Source organism: Pleurodeles waltl, chromosome 7, assembly GCF_031143425.1.
Source record: "Pleurodeles waltl isolate 20211129_DDA chromosome 7, aPleWal1.hap1.20221129, whole genome shotgun sequence".
NCBI classification, from domain to species: domain Eukaryota; kingdom Metazoa; phylum Chordata; class Amphibia; order Caudata; family Salamandridae; genus Pleurodeles; species Pleurodeles waltl.
Window position 1 is genome coordinate 79031992 of NC_090446.1, and position 23012 is coordinate 79055003.

Here is a 23012-nt window from a genome sequence, read left to right on the forward strand (position 1 = left end):
GTAGGGAATACCTTAATATCAGAGCCATAATATCAGGCCAAACATATGAACAGGCACTTTGGGGCTCATTGCGAGTTTGGTGGATGGTTTTCACCATCTGCTGAATGTCCAACGGGGGGGTTGCTGCCATTGTGGCTGCCTCTCCGCCGGAAAAATTACGAGTTTCCTGCTAGGTCGGCGGGTGGAACCCAGAGATTTCGCCCGCCGACCTAGCTGGAAACACCACACAGCACTGTCGCCAGCTCGTAATTGAGCCGGCAGCAATGCTGTAGGATGCAGGGTGCACCAGCACCCTCGCAATGTTCACTGTCAGCAAAGCAGACAGTGAACATTGCGATGGTGCTGGCCAGGGGGGCACCCTGCACTCCTGCCAGACTTTTTATGGTGGTGAAACTGCCATGAAATCGCTGGCGGAGAATGAAGTCGTAATCCCCAGGGTGGCACTGCCTGCAGCACTGCCCTGGCAGATAAGGACCACCAGACCGCCAGAATGACTATTTCTGGTGCTGGGGGTCTGACCACTGCACTTCAACCGCGGTCGTAATATGGAGCCCAGACCGATGCATTGGCGGCGGTCAGACCACCATCTGCAGACCTGGAGGTCATGAGACCGCCATGTTTGTAATCAGGTCCTTTGTCTATACATTTTCCCTCCTTCACTCACTTTGTCACTCTTCTGAGCCTTCCTGTACCGGCTGCAATTACACAAAGCAGCTTGAGAAACTGACAGAAGCACCAGGAGCGACCCTGGACTTTGCAAACTGGCCTCCAAGGGTTCCAGCCCACGGGGGAAATGACCTGTGGAATAAAGGCCTTTCTGGACCGCCTTACCTTTCGATATCCTGGTCATCAATATTTTGTCCTTGATATTTTGGCTAGGATTTTAAGGTATTACAGTATTCCTGTACTCGATATTTCACAGACTGAAACTCTGTTAACAAGAGCACAAACAGACAGACACACACACTCTCTCCCCCTCTCCCTCTTTATCTCTGTCTCACTTTATCTCTTCCATCTTCAGATGGCACTAGGAATATGGCAATAAGCATTGCAACTGAAACTATTGACATGAGTGTCACTAAGAGAATGGTGTCTTTGCATAGTTACATTGATACTGAATTTAAAATCAGTTCCTTTCATTATATCCACTGGTATCAGTTAGATGACAACGTGTGGAGCCATGAAATAATGTTTTTTTATGTCACTGTAATAAAACAAGGAAGTCTAGGCAGCAAAGGTATCCAAGAACATAACAAGAAAAAATAAAATAAAAATTTTTTAACAAATCAATTTAAGACCTTTTTTCCTTGCTGCTCCATTTATGTGCAGGTAGTAGACAGAAATATTTCTTTATTTTAATTTCTGTTTTTCTAGAGGTTTCAAAGTCTCTTGTCATCTGGTATTTTAATTTTCAGAAGTGTGAATGGATGCATTTAAGGATGCCAAACTTAGTTGTTTCCAATCTGCTCATTATGACAGTCAAGTTTCATTTTGAACATGCCAACAAGAATGTACCCAGGAAGAAGGTAATCTATAACCTTGGAGCACTGCTGTGATTCTTTAAAACCCTTCAAAAATAAAAATTGGTTCCTGTGGTCGGTGTTTCCAGGAAGATATTTATCTTTTTAAAGTAGGCTGAAGGGAACAGAATTCAGAAAGCAGTGAGGAATTATGGGCAACTCAACAATGGCAGATTTTATTGTGTTGCATGGAGCATTGAATATTTGATGTGAAAGAAAAGATCTATCCTGAAAATACGGATTCCTCCATGTGCCAGCATTACCTTTTTCCACCAGTAGTCATCGTGATAACATTGTTACAACAGTTCCATCTATTAAATCAAGTCTCTGGAACTTTTACTTGAGAGCCCAATGAGGTTATGGTGAGTTGTTTATCTTCTCACACCAGTGGAGGACAGGGTGGTCCCCCGTTTGTGGTAGGAGAAACCTCCTTGATGTTGGTCAACTCCTCACTTGGACCTTTCTCCACTGTTTGCTCAGCTGGGCATCTTTCAAAGTCCCGGGAGATTTCTTCAAATGTCCGTCCCTTGGTCTCTGGGACTTGGAAGAAGGTATAGATGAAGAAGATGAGAAGCAAAGCAGTGAAGATGATGAAGACATAAGGGCCACAGTACATCTAGGTGTTATTAAAAAGAAGTTGAAAGTATGTTAGTGTTAGTATGTTTGGTAAGTGAGAGTGGATATGTCAGTTGTATAGTGATTGCTAATCAAAGATACCAAACAGATTATTTCCCAGAGAATATGGAGGCAGTGGAAAAGAGGACAATAGAGAATAAAGATTACATCACTATGGCTACAACTACCAAAGTCAGATACGCTGCCCAAGTTGCAAGTGTAACATTCCCCACAAGTACACCCCTGAGTTGCTAGTGGCAGACATTATATAGGAACTTACAAGTGCAGGGCCAAGTTTTCTGGCAACATCAGTGGATTTGATGCTCTCTGCACCAAAGCTATAGTTCGCACTTGGCTATTCCACTCCTACACCTTTATTATTCGCTCCTTATCAAGTTCCTTTAGTCCTCATGTGTTTTCCTAATCTGTGACTTGCCTGAATCTGCATTGTGACCTTTCTATTTTAGTTATCTTCTCTCTGTGGGGCTCCCTCTTTCCAGGTGTTGCAGTGACTTTCCATCCTTGTTCAGTTCCTGAACAAAGCTCTCAGTTTGGCGGTGTACTAATTCCAGCTTATCTCCTGGTTGCACAAGATAAGTCCACATGTGCATGTTCTGAGTATGTGCTATTCATTTACCTTTGGTGTATTTATTTCATTGATATATGTCCTCTCACCCATAAGTTGATACTTAGGGGGTCATTCTGACCCTGGTGGTCATTGACCGCCAGGGCCAACGACCACGGAAGCACCGCCAACAGGCTGGCGGTGCTTCCTGGCCAATTCTGACTGCGGCGGTAAAGCCGTGGTCAGAAAAGGGAAACCGGTGGTTTCCTGCCCGTTTTCCCCTGGCCAAAGGAATCCTCCATGGCGGCGCTGGATTCCGACCCCCTTCCCGCCAGCCTCTTCCTGGCGGTTTACACCGCCAGGAAGAGGCTGGCGGGAACGGGTGTCGTGGGGCCCCTGGGGGCCCCTGCACTGCCCATGCCACTGGCATGGGCAGTGCAGGGGCCCCCTAACAGGGCCCCATTAAGATTTTCAGTGTCTGCTTGGCAGACACTGAAAATCGCGACGGGTGCAACTGCACCCGTCGCACCCCAGCAAATCCGCCGGCTCCATTCGGAGCCGGCTTCATCTTTGCTGGGGCTTTCCCGCTGGGCCGGCGGGCGATCTTTTGAAGATTGCCCGCCGGCCCAGCGGGAAAGTTAGAATGGTCCCCGCGGTCATTTGACTGCGGGGCGGTGTTTGGGCGGTTTCCGCCCGGCGGGCGGCACCTGCCTCCCGCCGGGGTCAGAATGACCCCCTTAGTCTCCTGTCAATTGTGAGTGGAGGCTTTGTGTTGTGCCATCCAGTCCAGGCATTCTGACAGCCCATCTGCAGGAGTATCTCTCCTTCCTCTGCATAATCCCATTTTCTCCTAAGTCTGGGCCCTCTTAACCAATTTAGATACCTGCCAGAGGGGTAGGTGGACTCCAAAGGTTGAGAAAAAATAATTGGCCTTGACCTCCATAAATCAGAGCTCCACGATTGTGACAATAGCAACTTAAGAGTAACCTCCTTTGTTGTTTTATTAATATTTCCCAACATGACTAGCAATGTAAGGGCTAACGTGTTGCAACTTTGAAGTTGTTTGTCACTGACACCACAGTTAAGTTTCCACAGAACTGCAGGTTCTGGAAAAAACGGCCTCTCCCAGTACTGAAGGGTTGCAAACGCACTGACATCCACCTGACCTTTTAGTAAATATGGGCTCCAAGGACATCAACACCAAGGTACTCATTGAATCCACTCACACAAGACTTCATGCTGGACTTTTCCAGAACTCATGAGATGCACTCACATTGACCATAAATTGAGCACTCCCAATATTCATGAGCTCCACGCTCACTGAAGACATGATGACCTATCCCAGAGCTTATAGACATACTAATAGTGTCAACCACAAAGCTTAGATGCTCTCAGTTTTACAAGCTTAAGTTACCCAGAAATACATACTCACAATAAGTGGTCTCATCCCCATTTTTAGCAATCTTACCGCTGCATATTGGAAAAGCATGCCCACAAGGAAATTGGCTGTCCAGTTGCAACATCCGGAAACAGCCATGGCAGATGGCCGTGGACCTTGGCTGAAGAGTTCTGCCACAATGAACCAGGGGATAGAGCCAGGTCCAATCTCAAAGAAAGCCACAAAGCCAAATATTGCCACAATGCTGACATAGCTCATCTGGAAGATGGTCTTCTATTGAAAGAATAGAGAACAATTGAGGGCATTTTAATGATTCAACGTGGAGGAAGTAGGATACAGGTTATGAATAACAGGTGACCACACACACACAGGCACACCTACTGATGACCACTAAAGGCTGGTATATCACCATAATGTCAAGTGAATGATGACTAATCACCTGGTGTACAGCCATGACCCTGTATGTTCTCCCTTAAACCCTATGTGCACATGTGCATCAACACTAAGCAGCCATCATCGATTCTAAGGTCAGGCCATTACACTCTGTACTCAGATCCGACCATTGATGATTGCATTTGATAATGTTCCTGTTATGTTTTCTGCTTACTCAGTCAGGTCTATCATGCATATCGCTTTCCCCAGCCTAGTGGTTAAAGCAGGTCAGGTAGGTGTTTCAAGGAGGCCTCACCTTGAGTTTGAGTGCGATGGTCATCAGAAGGGCACAGAAGAACATGCCACCAAGTCCTGTCAAGTGAAGGGTACGGCGCCCTGCTCGCTCCATGAGAAATAGCTGCAATGTGAAGAGGTAGAAAGAAGACAATATGGTAAACATCCTGAATAACTAGTCTTATCCAACTCAGTAATGTCTTGGTATTGCAGCCAAGTCTGTAGTTTGGAAACATCATACTCTAAGCTCATGGCTTTCTTCCTCTTTTATCATGTCCATGAGCAAGCTATCCTTCATTGCCCAGTGGAAAACCTAATGAATGATTTACAAATGAACCTTACCGATACAACAGTGAAAGCAACGTTGACAATTCCGGCACCAATGGTTGCGTACACTGGGTAGGTAACACCAGCGCCTTGGAAGATCATAGTTGAATAGTAGAAAACCTTGGAGAAGAGAAAGAAAATATGCTGGTTTCTTCAAACATGGAACCTAAATCTACATATTGTGTCGATGGCTAGATTTTTAGAGCTGGAAACCCGGCCATCGTGTTACCACTACTTTAATTTCAAGGGAGCAACTGTGACACCATGACAGGAAGTACATTATCATATCCTGGTTAATAGCAACATTCACCATTATGTCACAATTTGTCTACAAAACATTGTCGCTGTCTGCACTATGAGCATGAACCGACAAAAGACAAGCTTACACATAAAATGATTAAAACCCAGAGGCCCTAAAATCATGAATTGCTCATACAGTCCAAGTACACAGTAGTTTTTTTCCCAAAAGCTCACTCTGTTTCTGTAGCATTTTGTGCAATTTACCATGTTATTGGGCATCATGAATGCACTTGTCTCAACTGTGCCTTTTTCAGAAAGACTTTCAGATCAATTAACCTAAAAAAGAGCTAGGGAATCTGTAGTGAATTAGAATATATCATCAAAAGGTGCAGCATCATAAACCCTCACAGATTTTAAGTAGGTCCGGTGTTGTGTGCTTTCAAGATCATGGCATAATGGTGGTCAACCCTTTAGAGACAAGCAGAGTATCTTAGATTAGCTCCTTTTTTGTGTTCACAAATGAATCTGGGTGGCTAATCCTGGATGGGTTTCTGGAGATAATTACAACTGTGTTCGGCTGGTGTGCCTCACTCTAGTAATAGGGAAGGAGCTTTAACTTTCCAAATGCTGTTGATAGGTTTGGATAGGACTTACAGCATTGATACCAGACAGCTGTTGAGAAAGCTGCAGAACGATGGCGATAAAGATGGGTTGGCGGTACTTGCTCACACGGAAGAGCTGGATGATCGACATCGACTTCTCCTGTGACATTTTGGCACCCTCCTCCTTCATCTCCTGGATGTCCTGGTATACATCATCAGTGCCACGAAGCTTTTGCAGTACTGCAGACAAGAGAGTCAAGATTAATTGACATGGAGGCTGTCATGACAAGGAGCATCATCCTCTTCTTCCCTGCTGACCCAGTCTTGCGTGCCTCGGGCAACTCTTAATATGCAGTGAGGTGTTAGCAGAAGTCCTACTGCCCATAATACTATCACAACGATTACTAGAATTCCAGGTGCTCTCAATATAGTTTAAAGATGTAACAAATGCTCCATCATCAATAGCCTCTAATAGTTTTCTGAAGTCTAAACAGTTTAAAAAAATCTCCCAACATATATACATATTAGAAGCCCTGACCTTTTACGTAGTCATCTACTATGTAATAGAAGCCCCACAATCCTGAGTAGTCTTCCTCTCAGTATTACAAAGAAATCCCATTAATCTCCAAATATGTATCGGAAATTCTAGTGCACAGCCCCGAGACACAGTTATCTTCTAAATGTCATTGGAACGCTCAGCAGCCTTAATGTCCAGGCAGCTCTGAGAAATTCCATCGTACTCAATTATATACTGATCGGGCTCAGAAACCTAACCACACTCAATAATCTCCCAAAAAACTATAAATTACTCCACCACACTCAATATTTTCTCAACACGTCTAATACATTTCAGCACACTCAATAATCTCTCATCAAGTGTCAGGCATAGTGCCACACTAAAACATTTCTAAAATGGCCACAGGCGTCCCCTGCATTTAATCATCATCAAATAAATGTCTGGCACACCACCAACCCTAAAAATCTCCCAAGATCCCATAGAAACTTAATCACACTCAATAATCCCCCAATAAGTAATGGAAGAGCCACTACCTTGAAAACTTTGCCAACAGCTTCTGAAGCTTCACCACAATAATGTCCAGACAGCCATCTGAAGCCCTGCCATTCTCAAAATCTCCCATTAGATGTCAGGAACTCCACCAACTTCCATAATCTCCTAGAAGCTACATGAAGCACCACCACCCACTACCAGGAGCCCCAACATCCATAATAATTACCAATAATTATCAGAAGCCCCAACACTCTTATTAACCTAGCAACCAAATATAACAACTCATTTTTCAGTGCTACACCATCCTCCTTAATCTCCCACAGGCTATAAGAAGCACAGCCAACCAGAATTCTCTACCAATGCCTATGAAGAGCCCCACTATTCAAAATATTATACTGATATTCTAATACCTTCCCATCACATTGAATAATTCCACGAAAGTAGTCAAAGGCCACACCTCCTTCAACAATGTCCCGGCAACGGCTGCACCTCACCACCTTTAGTAATATAGTGACAGTAGTCCAGAGACCCAGAACTCTGTAGTACTGTTCTTACAAGTCTTTGAAGCACCTCCACCCAAAGTAATCTTCCATCAGTAAAACCCTATTGTTTTCAATATTTCTCTTATACAGTGGTCTGGAGTCCCACTACTTTCAATAATCTCCTGACAGTGGTCTGGAACCCCTCCCCCCACCTTTAATAATCTCCTGATCATATTCTAGAGACCTGCCACCCTAAATAATGCCCTAAGCATGGTCCGAGATCCAAAATATTCTCATAGCTTTGGTTCGGAGTCCTTTCACCTTAAAACAACTCATGTTAGGTGTCAGGAATACAGCCAGGTTCAATAATCTTCTATTGCATGTAAAATCATCATCTCCTGACAGCGCATTCAACTTGTCCAGACCTACTGTACAGATTCCCACTTTTCTCAATAAACTCCCAACACATCCCAGAAAAAGCTCTACCATACTTACTACTATGTCAATGGTGTCAGAAACTCCAACATTCACAATAAGCTACAAACACCCATCCTTAGCTCCTCCAGCTTTAATGAGCTTCTCCCGATGTCCTGGAGCTCCACCACCTTTTAAAAGCTCCTCGCAGTGACTTTTAGCTCCACCACCTTTAATAATCTCGTCACAGTGGCGTGGAACTACACCACCTTTAATAATATGCTCACAAATCTCCAGAGCTCCCCCATATTCAATAACCTGCCGTCAGTGGTCCATAGCTCTGTTGGAAATAGCCCTTTCTGCAAGCTCATCCCTAAACTTTTTTGCCTCCTTCCTCCTATTTTTTCTGACCTGTTTTTGTTGGCTTTAGGACTCTGGGCACTTTACCACTGCTAACCAGTGCTAAAGTGCATATGCTCTCTGTATAAATTGTATTGTTGATTGGTTTATCCATGATTGGCATATTTGATTTACTAGTAAGTCCTTAGTAAAGAGCACTGGAGGTACCCAAGGCCTGTAAATCCAATGCTACTAGTGGGCCTGCAGCACTGGTTCTCCCACCCACATAAGTAGCCCCGAAAACATGTCTCAGACCTGCCACTGCATTGTCTATGAGTGCAGTTTTAACCTGCCAATTCGACCTGGAAAGTGTACCCACTTGCCAGACCTAAACATTCCCTTTTTATACATGTAAGGCAACCCTAAGGTAGGCCCTAGGTAGCCCCGTGGGCAGGGTGCAGTGCATGTTAAAGGTTGGACATGTACTGATGTGTTTTACATGTCCTAACAGTGAAATACTGCCAAATTCAGTTTTCACTGTTGCAAGGCCTATCTCTTACATAGATTAACATGGGGGCAGCCTTTAAATATTATTAAAGTGCAGATTCCTTTGAGAGCAGATCAATTTGTGGAGTTTGGTGTCTCTGAACTCCCAATTTAAAAATACATCTTTTAATGAAGTTGTTTTTTAGATTGTTAGTTTGAAAATGCCACTTTTGGAAAGTGGGCATTTTCTTGCTTAAACCATTCTGTGACTCTGCCTGTTTGTGGATACCCTGTCTGGGTCAGTTTGACAGTATGGCTGTTTGCACCTCTCCTCTAGACAGTGACACAAAGGGAGCTGGGGTGTAGCCTGCATATCCTGATGAGCCATCTGTGCTAGAGTGGAGGGAGGAGTGGTCACTTACACATAAATGGGCTGTGCCTGCCCTCTCACAATGCAGTTTCCAACCCCCGATATGTGTCTGGGGCATGGCCTGGGCAAGGCAGGATTTTGTAAACAAAAGAGACTTTCCTTTGAAGCAGGCCCACTTCAAAGGCAGAAAGGGGTATAAGTATTGAACCCAAAACCCCTGGAAATCCGATTACTTCAAGGATTCAAGAGGAACCTCTGCCTGGAGAAGAGCAGAAGAGGTGAGGAGAAGTGCTGCCCTGGCTAGTGCTGTGTTTGGGTATCCTGCATTTGCTGATTCTGCCTGTGCAACGGGACAGAGACTGGACTTGTCTTGCATTCCAGTTTGAGAGGTATCTCTAAGGGCTTAGAGTAGAGCTTGCCTCCTGTTTTGAAGCCTCAGGGACAGCAAAGGCTTCACCACCCAGTTCCGTGTCTTCCTGCTGTGGATTCTAGCTTGCCAGAGGGTGCCATTCCAGTTCCTGGGTCCCTGGAAGAGAATTTCTGGAGAAAACCCTAACGACACCGGACGACAGCGTGCGACTTCGTAAAGGACGCCACTGCCCGGAATTACGACGCCGCCTGCCCCAAGGCCGTGGACCTCGCAGAAGTGCAACAACCCTGTAGGCTTTGCGTTGCTGCAGCCGGTGATCCAGTCGACTTCGCTGACTTCGGAGTGTCGTAAGTCTGACATCTGTGACATCTGATGTCATTGCAGCGCCTGCGGCCCTGTGACGTCATTGCAACCCCGTGAGGTCACCTCACAGCATTGGGACTTTGCTGGACTTCGTACCTGCCGGAACCAAGGGACCGACACCTCACAACCGGCGCGCCTCACCTCCACTGCTCTGCAGTAAGGACCCGACGCTGCTGCGTGATGCCTCTGCTCCTCTGCCCCGTAGCACTGTAACCGACGCCGCATCGGATCCAGCAACCCTCTCTCCCCGACTCCATGCACCGGCCTGTTTTCTACTTGTTTGCTAAGGTACTGTATCTGGGGGTTGAAAGACTCCGTAAAAGGCACCATTGCCGTTGCATTGTAGGAAACTACTCCGTCATGACGCGGCTTAAGTCCAACTTGCAGCATTTGTGTCTCTAGTCACTATTTTTGTGCTTTTAAGTGCTAAATTCATATTTTTAACTGTGTATTGTGGATTTTTGTCGTATTTGTTCTTGTTTATTTAGATAAAATATTTACTATTTTTCTAAACCTGTGTTGTGTCATTTTGTAGTGGTTCACTGTATTACTGTGTGTGTTAGTACAAATACTTAACACATTATCTCTGAAGTTAAGCCTGCCTGCTCGTGCCAAGCTACCAAGGGGGTGAGCGGGGGTTAACTGAGTGTGATTCTCCTTTACCCTGACTAGAGTGAGGGTCCTTGCTTGGACAGGGGTAACCTGACTGCCAACCGAAGACCCCATTTCTAACAAGCTCCACAACCTTCAATTACCTCGTGACTGTGGTCCAGAGCTCCACAACCTTCAATAATCACTGACGGTGGTCTGGAGATAAACTACCTGGAATAATTTCCGGAGAGCAGTCCAGAGCACCACCACTTTCGATAATCTCATGACACTGGCCTGGAGCTGTCACAAACATCTTCCATCACCCATCTGATGCCCCCCATACTTAATAACCCTTAGGCCCTTGTCAGGCTTAGCTGAGTCTGCATGTTGCACAGTTGTGTGAAGCAACAGAGGTCCTATTTCGCTTGGCTATCATTTAAAAGTTTCCCCATTTCGATTAACCTGCCTTGCCATGGTCATGAGCAGTTTTCCCCTTATTGTCTTGATCTGTGGTCCCCCATTCTGCCTTCCTGGAGTTCTACATTAATCTTTGAGGGGGCACTGCCCATAGGAAGAGTAGGAAAACCTCACATACTGGCCTGTGCTCGCTCTTCCTCCTTCTTGATGATGAGCAGGAACCGAGGGCTCTCTGGGCAGAAGGGCAGCAGACAGATCTGTATGAAGGCTGGGAAGACAGTGACGGCCACAAGAAGGGGCCAGAGGCGCTCTGAGCCCATGATGACATCCAGACCAAAGACCTGCGGAGAGGAGATGAAATGAGATGAAGGGAGGGAAGAGGAGAGGGAGGAGAAGAGAGGAGAGGAGGGGAGGGGAAGGGAAGAGAGGGGAGAGGAGAGGAGAAGAGAGGAGAGGAGAGGAGAGGAGAGAAGGGGAGGGGAAGGGACAGGAAGGGAAGAGAGAGGAGAGGAGAGGAGGGGAGGGTAGGGGTGGGGAAGTGAGGGGAAGGGAAGGGGAGGGAATGGAGAGGAGAGGAGAGGAGAGGAGAGGCGTATGGAAGGAAGGGAATGGAGGGGAGAAGAGAGGAGGGGTGGGGAAGGGGAGGGAAGGGAAGGGAAGGGAGGGGAGACGAGAGGAGAGGAGACGAGGGGAAGGGAAGGGAAAGGAAGAGAAAAGGAGAGGAGAGGAGAGGAGGGGAGAAGAGAAAAGAAGAGAGGAGGGAGGGGAAGAGAGAGGAGAGGAAGGGAGGGTTGTGGGAGGGAAGGGAAGGGCGGGGAGAGTAGAGAAGCAGAGGGAGGGAGGGGAAGGGAAGGGAAGAGAAGGGAAAGGGTGGGTGAGGTGAGGTGAGGGGGAGGGGAAGGGAGGAGAGGGGAAGCGTGGCAAGGTGAGGAGAGGGCAGGGGAGGGGCAGGATGGGGAAGGAAAGGAGAGGAGAGTGCAAGGAACCATTGGTAGCATTAAAGGAATGAGGGCTGGACAAAAGAAACAGGGAGTGAGGGAGGGTAAAGGCCGAGCGAAGGAGGGGGGAAGGGAGGATGGAAGTGAGGAAGAAAGGAGTATAAATTAAGAAAGAGAAGGATGGTTGCACAAAGGGGAGGGGGAAGGTGAAAGTTCAGACGACGGGAGGGAGGGAGGAAGACGGAAGGATAGCAAACCAGAGAGAAGGAGGAAAGTGAGTGAGTGACAGGTAAGGTAAATACATTGTTATCATTTGCGGTGTTTTGATAATCCAAAGCTCTCATGTTGAGCAAGAGCCGTGCCCTCCCTGCTCACTTTGGCGACCTTGAGAGGGCGAATGGCTGGGTCAACAAGGAGGCGACTAGTACCTGCTTCCCCCAGCCATGCACTGATCTCTGCAGCGGGTGTGTTTAGCCACTGACCTGCTGCCCTGGCACACTGCGGTTTCTCATGTTCCACCTCATCACTCTGTGTTTCCACAAGTCTACAGAAATGTTTTCCATGGGTAGATGTTTGCTTCAAGCTTCACCATAACCCCTTGATGCCTTCCTGCCTCTACAACAGTGGTCTCTAAACTTTTTAATGCCTTACCCCCTCCCCCATTTCAAAAATAAAAATCATTGGCCCCCCCTCAGAATTTTTCACAATTATTTTATAAACATGGCAATGTTTAAATATGTCTAAACCTATTTAAACATTACAGTAAAGTACTGTTACCTTTTTAAAAATACAATAACATGCTTCTACTTAAAACAAAGGCCTGTTATCTGTGTAATGCTTCTTTTGGCCAGAGTCTTGCACCACCCCTGGGATCACTTGAGGACCCCCTAGGGGGGCACGCCCCCCAGTTTGAAGACCTCCTCTCTGTGTAGTGCAGAACTGGGTGGGAGGAGTGTGTCTCGGACCACAGGGGAAGCTCTGCAACTCTAAAATACCTGCAAGAAAAACCTTTTTATCCTTCCCCTCTGATAGCTTTTTGGTGATCTTTTAATTCAGTGGTTCCAAAGCTTTTGACTTCTGTGGACCCCCCCTTTATCAATACTGGAATCCAGGGACCCCCCACTGAGCCTTTACTGGAAGCCAGGGACCCAGGCCTAAACAGTATTGATGATTTGAACTGCAAAACGCACCCAAAAAATATAGAAACAAGCATTCCATCAAACACATACACGAATGATAACACGTTTTTTTTAATTTGCAAATAAATACATTAAAAATATTTTTTAATTTTTTTTTACTATTATGGTTGGAGCTTTTCTGAATTAAAGTGAAACCAAACATCGTCCATACTATATTCTGTGTGATACAAATGCACTGCTCCCACAAATCAACCTGAGGATGCTAATTTAATTTCTAGCCTCCATTTTCAAATTCCTTGACATTTACAGACTGTTTTAAAATGTTCGATTGCACACTTTCATTATATACACCTTATTAATCTCTTAATATTAGTTATTTTTCCAAGCACTCACTGACCCTCTAAGGAAGTTTTGGGGTCCCCTAGGGGTCCCCAGATCACATGTTGGGAACCACTGTTCTAAATCAATAATTGCCCGTATGAGTGGCTCATGGGGCCGGATTAATAAAACAATTTTAGTATAAATAGAGAAGTAACAGAAGGCATCATTTGCTTAATCTGCTGAAGAAGTATTTGACCCACTGTTTACAGCATCTGGCATCAGGACAAACAAAGAGGCCTGAAATGTTTGTTTTAAAGTATCCTCGCACAGGTCAATAGGATTTGTTATGAAACATTTTGAATTGATCCAAAATTACTTACAAACTATTGTAAAAAAAAACACTAACTGTTGTTAGGTAACCTTATTTATTAACACTAGGTCACAGTTTCACTTACATAGCAAGGTCACTTAAACAGAAATGTATAAACGTGTTCCTTTTTAAGCCAGTATATTTTTTTATTGATGTATTGTAATGGATTTTATAACGCTATACAATAAATGATTACCTTGCAATACCATGTCCTGGTGAAAGCCAATCCCCCATCTATTTTGATCTCAGTGGCGGGTGACACAAATGTCACGTAGGGGGTGTGGGGGGACGGAGGATTATGGAAATATATATTTTTTAAAACATACCTGTCCTGCGCCAACCCTGGAGGCCCCCTCGCTCCTCTTGTCTCCTGCTCCTGACGGTGTCCAGCAGTCCTTGGGACACCAGCGCAGGCGCCCCATGCAATTCTGGTGCTGCTCTCATGCTATACCAAGCATGAGAGTAGCACCAGGATTGGTATGAGCGGCTTCGTCTGCCGCTCAGACAGTGCATGGGAATCTGTGCTGTTTCTCTAACCCAGCTGTGCAACACAGCTGGTTTGGAGAAACCTAAGTGTGCATGTCTTTTTGGCCGGCCTAAGATGACTGGCCAAACTGAGATGCGCACTTTTAAGTACACTTTGTGACTCCACTCCACTCCTCCTTCCACTTCCAATGGCCCAGCCCCACCCCTCCCTGCACACGCTGGCTCGGCCAGCAGCCTAAAAATAAAACTACAATAAAATATCATTTTATTTTTCAGCTGCTGGCTCTGAGCCGCTCCTCTGTCACTGCGGAGGAGCCGCCACTGTCTGTTGCTAAATATGACAAGATCCCTGGCATCTCAGCCCTTACTAACACATAATGGGTTCCATCCTCATTCTATGGACCCAAGTGAAGATGCCATTTTCCAGCCTACACCACAGGGCAAAACTACTGTGGACTCTTTTACCAGTCAGTACTGAACCAGGATCTCTCATACTACTGCTGTATGATGTGTAGTCTTATCTTTACATTCCCAAGTGCAGTCTCCACAACAGGGTGTCTGGTAAGCACTATGCAGAGATTCTGTGTATTTGAGTGCTGTGTAAATTAGGGGGAACAATTGTTTTGAACATGTGCAATGAAGGTATGCAACCTTTATGCCGCAGTCTTTACCCCTGATCAGCTTTACCCCACAGTCTTTACCACCGGTAAGTACCACACAGGTAAGTGATGCTAATGGGTTTTTATCAACACATGCTTTACCCCACAATACTTTACTCCTCAGGTAAGCATATACATATGAGTATATATATATTTTTTTTTTCTTTAACTAACATTATTTTGAGTTCTTTTAAAGAATGCATGGGTAAAGGTAAAGTGGTCATGAGTGATTTTAGGATTACAGTCTCGGTAGAGGTAATGGGGCAGGGACATTAGAGTTAAGGGGTGGGAAGGGGAGCCAGTGGTAAGGGTGATTGTAGGGTTTATGGATGGGCAGAGGTAAAGGGGTAAAGGTTTTATAGGGTCCTAGGGTTCACAGGAGGTACAGGTAAAGGAAGGTAAGGGGTTATATATATATATATATATATATATATATATATATATATATACATCCAGACACACAAACACACATTTTTGTATATAAATATATATAGATAGATAGATAGATAGATAGATAGATAGATAGATAGATAGATAGATAGATAGATAGATAGATAGATAGATAGATAGATAGATCAGACTTCATAAAGTGAGGGAAAGACCTACAATGTAAAAGCCTGTATTGTAATGTCTAATATTTGTGGGCAATCCTGTCTGTGGTTATGAACAAGCATAATGTCTGAGTAAAATGCTCAGCGAGTGAGGAAGCGCAGTGAAGCAGGGTAGTTGCAATGCTGGTTGATAAGAGCCTCGAAGACCGAGGCAGCAGAAGCAGAATGACCAGAGATGAGAGACCGGTCAGTCCAAGAGACAGCAGAGCTGAGCAAAGGGTCTTTTTGTCCCAAATCAGAGCACATGCTGGTATGGAATTTCCCTTGGGAATTTGGCATATCTGGATTTTGTGTGTCTCCTTTTGCTGTAACTCATGTCGAGGACCCTCAGGCACCAACTTTGCCCAAGAGGAATGGTGCCTCACACATGCTTAGATGAATGGAAGGTTGATCCCAGAATATCAGTATTGATTGATTTCGTCTGCAGCCTATGCCGTGGTGGCCAAACTTCTAACTAGACCAGTTTAGATGGGCAGTGGTGTGTGGAGAGGGCATAAAAGTGACACTGACTATTGCTAGAGTCAGTACAGTTTCATTTCATTACTGGTCTCGGGGTCACAGAATTATCAAGGGAATGTTGACATGAAACACAGCCTAAATGCAACTATGCGAGGGGAATGTGTATGTTGAGGACACATTCGAGATCCACTGCTGCTGCAACAAAGGCATGTGGCCTGCAGCGATTCACGGATCCATATGGGCCTGTGGGAATCAAAGGAATCACTAATTTAGCTCCCGACATCTCATCCTGCCATATCCTGAAATTCCCTTAAACGTAGACCCAGACACCACATCCAAGCGCACCACCCCTGCCCTACTAACCATTGCTGGGTCTCTCCTTCCATCCGAAGCCCCAGTTTTCCACCTGATACAAATGCTCTGCCTTCCATTTATTTCCCCTGCCTTGCTATAAAAAACTTCCCTCTTTACTGAATCCCTCACCTGCGCAATCAAGATGCCCACCACGATGCCCAGTTGGTTGAGAGTCCCTAAGGCACCACGAAGGCTGGTGGGTGCAACCTCTCCAATGTACATGGGTACAAAGCCTGTGGTGAGCCCACTGTAAACGCCAACGATAAAGCGTCCGATGATAAACATTTCATAGGAGCGGGCCAGCTTGGAGAAGCCCATCAGTGCCCCTCCACCAATGGGCAAGAGATTGGCCAACAGCATGGAGTTTCTCCTGCAAAAGGAAGAGTAAAGAAAAAGTATGAACGCTAGTACAACTGTGGGTCCACCACGGTGGGAGAGAATTTGAGGAACATATACGTCAGCACAGTCCAACCATCAGTCACTCACCTGCCAAGGCGGTTAACAAACAGCCCCACGGAGAAGGATCCTACCATGCCACCCACAGGAAAGATAGAAACCGAGACCGACCAGAGAGAGGTCAGGAAGCTGGAGGATATCCCTTTGCCTGTCCGGCCCATGTACGTCTCATTGTAAAATGTCTCAATGATCTGAAGGGAGGGAAGAATGCACAAGAGTTAGGAGCACCATGTCCCGGAGACAAGGGGTGTGAAGAGTCCCACTAGTGCTCCTGGGTCCTAGGGGCATATTTACAAGCCCCTACAGCCACCTTGCACTGCCACAGCATCATTTTTTTACACTAATGTGGCATTAAGGAGGCCTTTCTCCCATGCTGTATTTACAAAATGGCGCCATGCTTGCATTGCGCCACCTTGTAACCCCTTGAGCCACATTATGCCTTTGCCAGGCATACTGTATGCAAGGGGGACATTCCGACACAGGGCGGCCCGAAAAAATGGGGTAGTGAAATTTATATTTCACTGCACCATTTTCACCATCATTTTTAACGCCTCCTTAAAGCATCCATTAAAATGACGCATCCATTTCAATCAATGAGCCTCTCTGTGCTTTGCTGCACTAATGTCAATATTTTTTACACTAGTGCAGCAAAGTACCACAATAGCGTCAAAAATGTTTATGCTGTTATCCTAACGACCACCATGGTGTGTTGTACTGTAAATACGGCACTGCCATGGTGTTGTTAGGTGGGGCAGGGGTGACACAAGAAAAGTGGCGCATCAGGACCGATGCTCCACTTTCTTTTAAATCTGCCCTTAGTACTGAAGGAGCAGGCGTGTGCTCCAGGTCAGAACTGCGGTGTAAGAAGTGGGCTGAAATAGAGTTCTGGAGCAGGGATAGGACAGGGTCCAGACAGTAGATGAGAATAAGGGTGCACCATGAACAGCTGAGTGACTGGCCTAGTATGGGAACAGTGAGAAGGGTGCAGAGCAAGGAGGAGAAATTTCTTAGAAAATCTAGATGTCCAGACATATGTCAGAGTTATGGGTTTCATCAGTGAGGTGCGGTTGATATCCTTCTGTGTTAGCAAGCATGGGACCCACTTACTGGCCACACCAGTACAACTCAACGAGAAAAACAAAATGTTTTGGTTTGAATGAACCCTCACCATTGCTAGTTGTTCTAGGAATATTCCATTCCATCTCTTTTTCTCACTGTGCTATCATAGACGTTGATCAACCATTTGTTAATCAGTCTTGGTTCCACCCAAAAGGAGCAGTCCTGCCCTCACTTCACGGCCATATCCGGTCTGATGGGAAGACTTCTAACCCCAGATACATTCTAGAGTTCTTGGGCCTCGAAGGTAAGGTGCAGCAGGCCTCTCACAGCACCTGTGGATAAGGTGCAGCAGGCCTTTTGCAGCACCTATGGGTACGGTGCAGCAGGCCTCTTGCAGCACCTACGGGTAAGGTGCAGCAGGCCTCTTGCAGAACACTACGGGTAAGATGCAGCAGGCCTCTTGCAGAACACTACGGGTAAGGTGCAGCAGTCCTCTTGCAGCACCTATGGGTAAGGTGCAGCATGCCTCTTGCAGAACACTACGGGTAAGGTGCAGCAGGCCTCTTGCAGAACACTACGGGTAAGGTGCAGCAGTCCTCTTGCAGCACCTACGGCTAAGGTGCAGCATGCCTCTTGCAGAACACTACGGGTAAGGTGCAGCATGCCTCTTGCAGAACACTGCGGGTAAGGTGCAGCAGGCCTCTTGCAGAATACTACGGGTAAGGTGCAGCAGGCCTCTTGCAGAACACTTTGGATAAGGTGCAGCAGGCCTCCTGCAGAACACTACGGGTAAGGAGCAGCAGACCTTCTGCAGGACACTACGGGTAAGGTGCAGCATGCCTTTTGCAGAACACTATGGATAAGGTGCAGCAGGCCTCTTGCAACACCTATGGGTAAGATGCAGCAGCTTTTGGACTAACATCCAAAGTGGCACTAATGATAAGTTAAAGGAACAAGGCAAATGGCGCACTTCATGTGGGTCCTTGCATGGGAAAAGCTGGGGAGCTGCAGGTTAAGAGAGTTATTGTGAAAAACTGGGTTGTTGGTTGAGGGGGGTGTGAGTCCTGGTCAAGCAACAGCCACAATCCTTGTCAGGGCGAACCACAAAAGTAACTAAATTAACCTGTGCTTGACCCTCAGGTTGCTTGGCACAAAACAAGTCAGGCTCCTTGTGTAGTAGATCGAGGAGGGAAAGGGTTCATTCAGGGTGGTGTGGGAGGGAAGCCAGTAGGAGTAATTGTGAGGGCTGGTGGTGTTGTGGGGACTAAGCAGCGTTAGGTGAGATTGGTCCATCCTATGAGTTGGTACTGATAAAGTGAAGGGCGGGTGGAATTGTCTAAGTGGGCTCTCGGTATGTGGGTAGTGTGGTCCCTATGTGTAAGGTCCAGGTGAAGAGGGATGTAGGTTGGTAGAGGAAGGTGCAGTGTCATGGCATCATAGGATGGATGTGTCTATGTGTCATGGCTCATGGGATGGACGGAGATGCTGCAGTGAGGTTTGATACGGAGGTGACCACCTCTAATGTTCTTCGGCGTTGCTAAGGGACTTGGGGCCAGATGTAGCAACCATTTTGCGAGTCGCAAACGGCGAAAATCGCCGTTTGCGACTCGCAAACGTGGGTTTGCAATTCACAAATGCATATTGCGAGTCGTTACCGACTTGCAATATGCATTTGCGACTCGCAAATAGGAAGGGGTGTTCCCTTCCTATTTGCGAGTCGGAGTGGTATGCAACTCCATTTGCGACCGCGTACGCGGTCGCAAATGGAGTCGCAGTTACCATCCACTTGAAGTGGATGGTAACCCACTCGCAAACGGGAAGGGGTCCCCATGGGACCCCTTCCCCTTTGTGACTGGACCCCATATTATTTTTTCAGGGCAGGGAGTGGTCCAAGGGACCACTCCCTGCCCTGAAAAATCCGAAACTAAAGGTTTTGGATTTTTTTGAAATGCAGCTCGTTTTCCTGTGAGGAAAACGGGCTGCACTTCAAAAAAAAAAATGCATTATTTAAAAGGCAGGTCGCTAACATGGAGGCCTGCTGATGTCAGCAGGCCTCCATGTTAGCGAGTGCCTATACTCGCAATGGGGCCGCAATTTGCGACCCACCTCATGAACCATTGCGAGTTGCAGTCGGTGTCTCAGACACCGTACTGCATAGCAATTTGCGACTTGCAAATTGCGAGTCGCAGGGACTCGCAATTTGCAAGTCGCAAATTGCTTTTTTTGTACATCTGGCCCTTGGTTATCAGGACTAGGTTCGCAGGAGAAGTGCAGATTTAGAAAGTAGCACTGGGAGAGCTATTAACAAATGATTTTGCCGAACCCTGTGCCCCGCACTCTCACCGACTGAGGGGCGTTGATCACCCCGGTGTTGTATCCAAATTGCAGGGAGCCAATCACAGCGACCGTCACAGAGAAGACGAGTGGGCAGGTGAGCTGCTTCTGAGGTAGAGGGAAAAAAAGTTGAGGAGAAAAGTTTGTATGCCTTCCTTGTGGATTTCTTCTGTTAGGGCGACTCTCCCTCCCACGAGGCCCCTCCCTCCCCCAAAGCCATTGGGGCCCTTGTTAAGCCATAAATGTGAAAAGGAGCTCTGCACAGGTCCCACCCTGAGACATATGAGCCCTGCACTGGTTTCGCTCAGTTCGAATGGATGGACAGTGTAATGTGGGTACCATATTAATAGCTAATAAATATACATTGAAAGACATCTTCAGAATGTGGAAAATGAAGACTGGTTCAAAACATCTGTGAGGGGTTCACCTAAAGGACGAAAGTTGTGCAAAATGTATCTCTACATATCCACCCAGGTGCAGACAAACACGAGCCAGTGTATCATAGCAGAGTGCAGAATCCATTCAAAAGAAGCCAGACCAGCCACTGAACCTAAATGGCAAATGTCCAATAAACGATGGGAAAAACCTCAGGAACATGAGCAGAGCAGTACTTCTCTGCTATGAATTTGCAGGAGTGACTTTGCAGAGATTGCATTGGTGGTTCAAACATATATCTTTGAGCAGACTTAGGCCGAAATATCATTCAGTGAGCAGCCTCCACGTTTCCCGTGCTGCATTGCGCAGGGTAAACACAGAGCTGCGGTATGACTGCCAAGGTTGGTTTGCTGCTGGTGTTCTCCCCTGCATCAGTGCAGACAGGCTGCGTTGCACCGTGGATGGCTGTCCATCATGGCGCCGAGGTGGCTGTGCGCTGTGCAGGAGAAGATTCGCACACGAGCCATAAGTTTCAGTACAAATTGCTACGCATAGAACATGCACAAGGGTCATGCAGATAAGATGAGTGCTGGGTCCTGCACAACACATACAACATGCCTTTTTAAGTGGAAGTCAATGCTTTCCCCCTTAATTGCACCCGCCTCAACGGAGCATTAGTTTCTTACACAAGCCTATTTTAGTAGTTCAAGCTTTGTGTCAAAAACAAGGATGCTCCAGGTGGTTGGCCCTGAGAGATGTCCACTTTGATGCAAAGCAGCACAATGTTAAAGAAGGGCCTAGCGCCAACTATCCCCACATTAGCGTCATTTTTTTACATTGATGTGGCGATATTGTGGCATAAACATCGCCCCATATTTACAAAGTGGTGCAATGCATGCATTTCGCAACTTTGTAATCCCTTGGGCCACATTATGCCTGCGTCAGGCATAAAGTATGCAAGGGGGGCGTTCCCCCATTAGGGGGCCTGCAAAAATGTTGCAGTGAAATCTATGAGATCCCACTGCACCATTTTTAGCAGAATGTTTCATGCCTGCAGAGAGCAGGTGTTGAACGGAGGCACACGTTATTTTTAATGGGCCTCTATGTACTTTTCAGGATTAACTTAATAGCGCCGGCTGGCCTGCTGTCAGATACCAAAGTTTAAATATTTTTGTACAATTCAACAAAAAATTAACCATTTATTATTTTCTAGTAAGACGAAGAATGAAAACACTTAATAGAAAGGAGCATAATCAGATGTCCAGTACCTGCCTTTTCAGACCACTCGGATGGACACGAAGACACCCCCAACTGTCTAAAAGACCTGCTTTTAATTAAGACATTAGAGCTAGAATAATCACCACTTTAACTGTTTAAACATGCATTGCCTCATAAATATTCATTAGGCACAGCCTGAAAACCCGACCTGCGGGTCTAGAAGTCAAGCGCAGCAGAGAGGTTTTAAGGCCTGGTCAAAGGGGGGAATTGTCCATGGTCCCCACCTTCCAAAGGGACCCTGAGAACGTGATCTTTCCATGTCTCCCATCTGTCACCCTTTGTCTGCCTACATGTACCCCTGGGTCCACCTACACAGGGCCCTTGCGCAAGACATAATGTAGCTGTTTTTGTTTGACTTGGACATATAATTCGAGATTATTTGGCACCCTGCTGAATTACAAGAAACTGGGCAACCAAATTCAAAAAATGTTCTAAACAAGGGGCCCCAAATTAGGTCTTGCCCGCAGCCCAAAAAATCATTAAGATGACACTGGGGTCCAGCCCTACTCAGGCTGCACACGTCAAGAGCAGTCAACTCCCCCCCCCCCCCCCCCCCCCAACAACCTCCCCCAGGCTATCTTGAACAAAATCAACTTACCAGCTCTCATATACACCGCCTCCCCTCGCCAGTGGGGCACGGCCTTCTCCTGCATCATCTAAAAGTATGCTTTACAAATGCACACCCCAGAAATCTCTCAAAAAGTAAATTTGTAGACTCGTTGGATGCATTTATTCTAACAGGGGAGTGTCTACTTTTTTATGTAGCAGAGAGGCCATGGGGGGGGGGGGGTCGGGGGGAGCTACCAGGCACTGCTGAAAAGAGAGAGGCCAGTGGGGAGAGACAAGTGGCACTGCTGAAGAGAGAGAGTCCAGGTGGGGGGAGAGACAGCAGGCACTGCTGAAAGAGAAAGGGGGGAGACAGCAGACTGCTGGGGAAAGAGGTCCAGCGAGCAGGCAGTGCTGTGAGAGAGAGGACATGTGGAGGAACGGGAGAGAGAGGAGGTTCTGCTGCGGAAACGAGGAACTGAAAGGGAGAGAGGAAATGCGCATGCGCTGCTGAGAGAGTGTTGAGGAGAGAGAGGCTGGGGGTGTAAAGCTGGCACTGCGGAGGGAAAGGGATTCATTCTAAGAGAGGAGAGCTGCGCTGCTGTGGGCATAGGAGCCAAGTGCAGGTAGAGGAGAGAGGTCAGGCACTGCTGAGAAGAGAATAGCTGGAGAACGGCGAGAGAGTTTAGGTGCCTGCTGAGAAGAGAAGGGTTGGAAGAAGTAAAGGGGGGGAATATTCACAGCTGAGGAGAGAGGGGCCAGGGTGAAAGAGAGAGTAGCCACTGCTGAGGAGAGAGGGAGCAGTGTGAAGAGAGAGCTGGCACTGCTGAGAAGAGAGGGACCGGTGGCGAG

General features: G+C 46.7%; 1 protein-coding gene across 1 annotated transcript; it reads right to left on the reverse strand.

Moving 5' to 3' along the window:
- Nucleotides 1-388: 388 nt before the first annotated feature.
- On the reverse strand, nt 389-22619 carry LOC138303683 (solute carrier family 2, facilitated glucose transporter member 3-like). Its single transcript, XM_069243009.1, has 10 exons — nt 22213-22619; nt 19971-20069; nt 16599-16759; nt 16242-16482; nt 10954-11116; nt 5987-6174; nt 5108-5212; nt 4788-4889; nt 4169-4372; nt 389-2136 (listed from the first exon to the last, which is right to left on the reverse strand). Exons 3-10 carry the CDS (start codon nt 16727-16729, stop codon nt 1900-1902), a joined length of 1371 nt encoding a protein of 456 aa, XP_069099110.1. The 5' UTR covers nt 16730-16759; nt 19971-20069; nt 22213-22619; the 3' UTR covers nt 389-1899.
- Nucleotides 22620-23012: the final 393 nt, after the last annotated feature.

Bases quoted from the DNA above. Each gene is read 5' to 3' on its own strand.
- LOC138303683 (XM_069243009.1), bottom strand. From the start codon at position 16,729: ATGGGCCGGACAGGCAAAGGGATATCCTCCAGCTTCCTGACCTCTCTC. The intron at 11,117-16,241 runs GTGAGGGATTCA...TCCTCTCCGCAG, and splicing joins TGGGCATCTTGATTGCGCAG to GTCTTTGGTCTGGATGTCAT. The intron at 4,890-5,107 runs GTAAGGTTCATT...TTCACATTGCAG, and splicing joins TTGCTTTCACTGTTGTATCG to CTATTTCTCATGGAGCGAGC.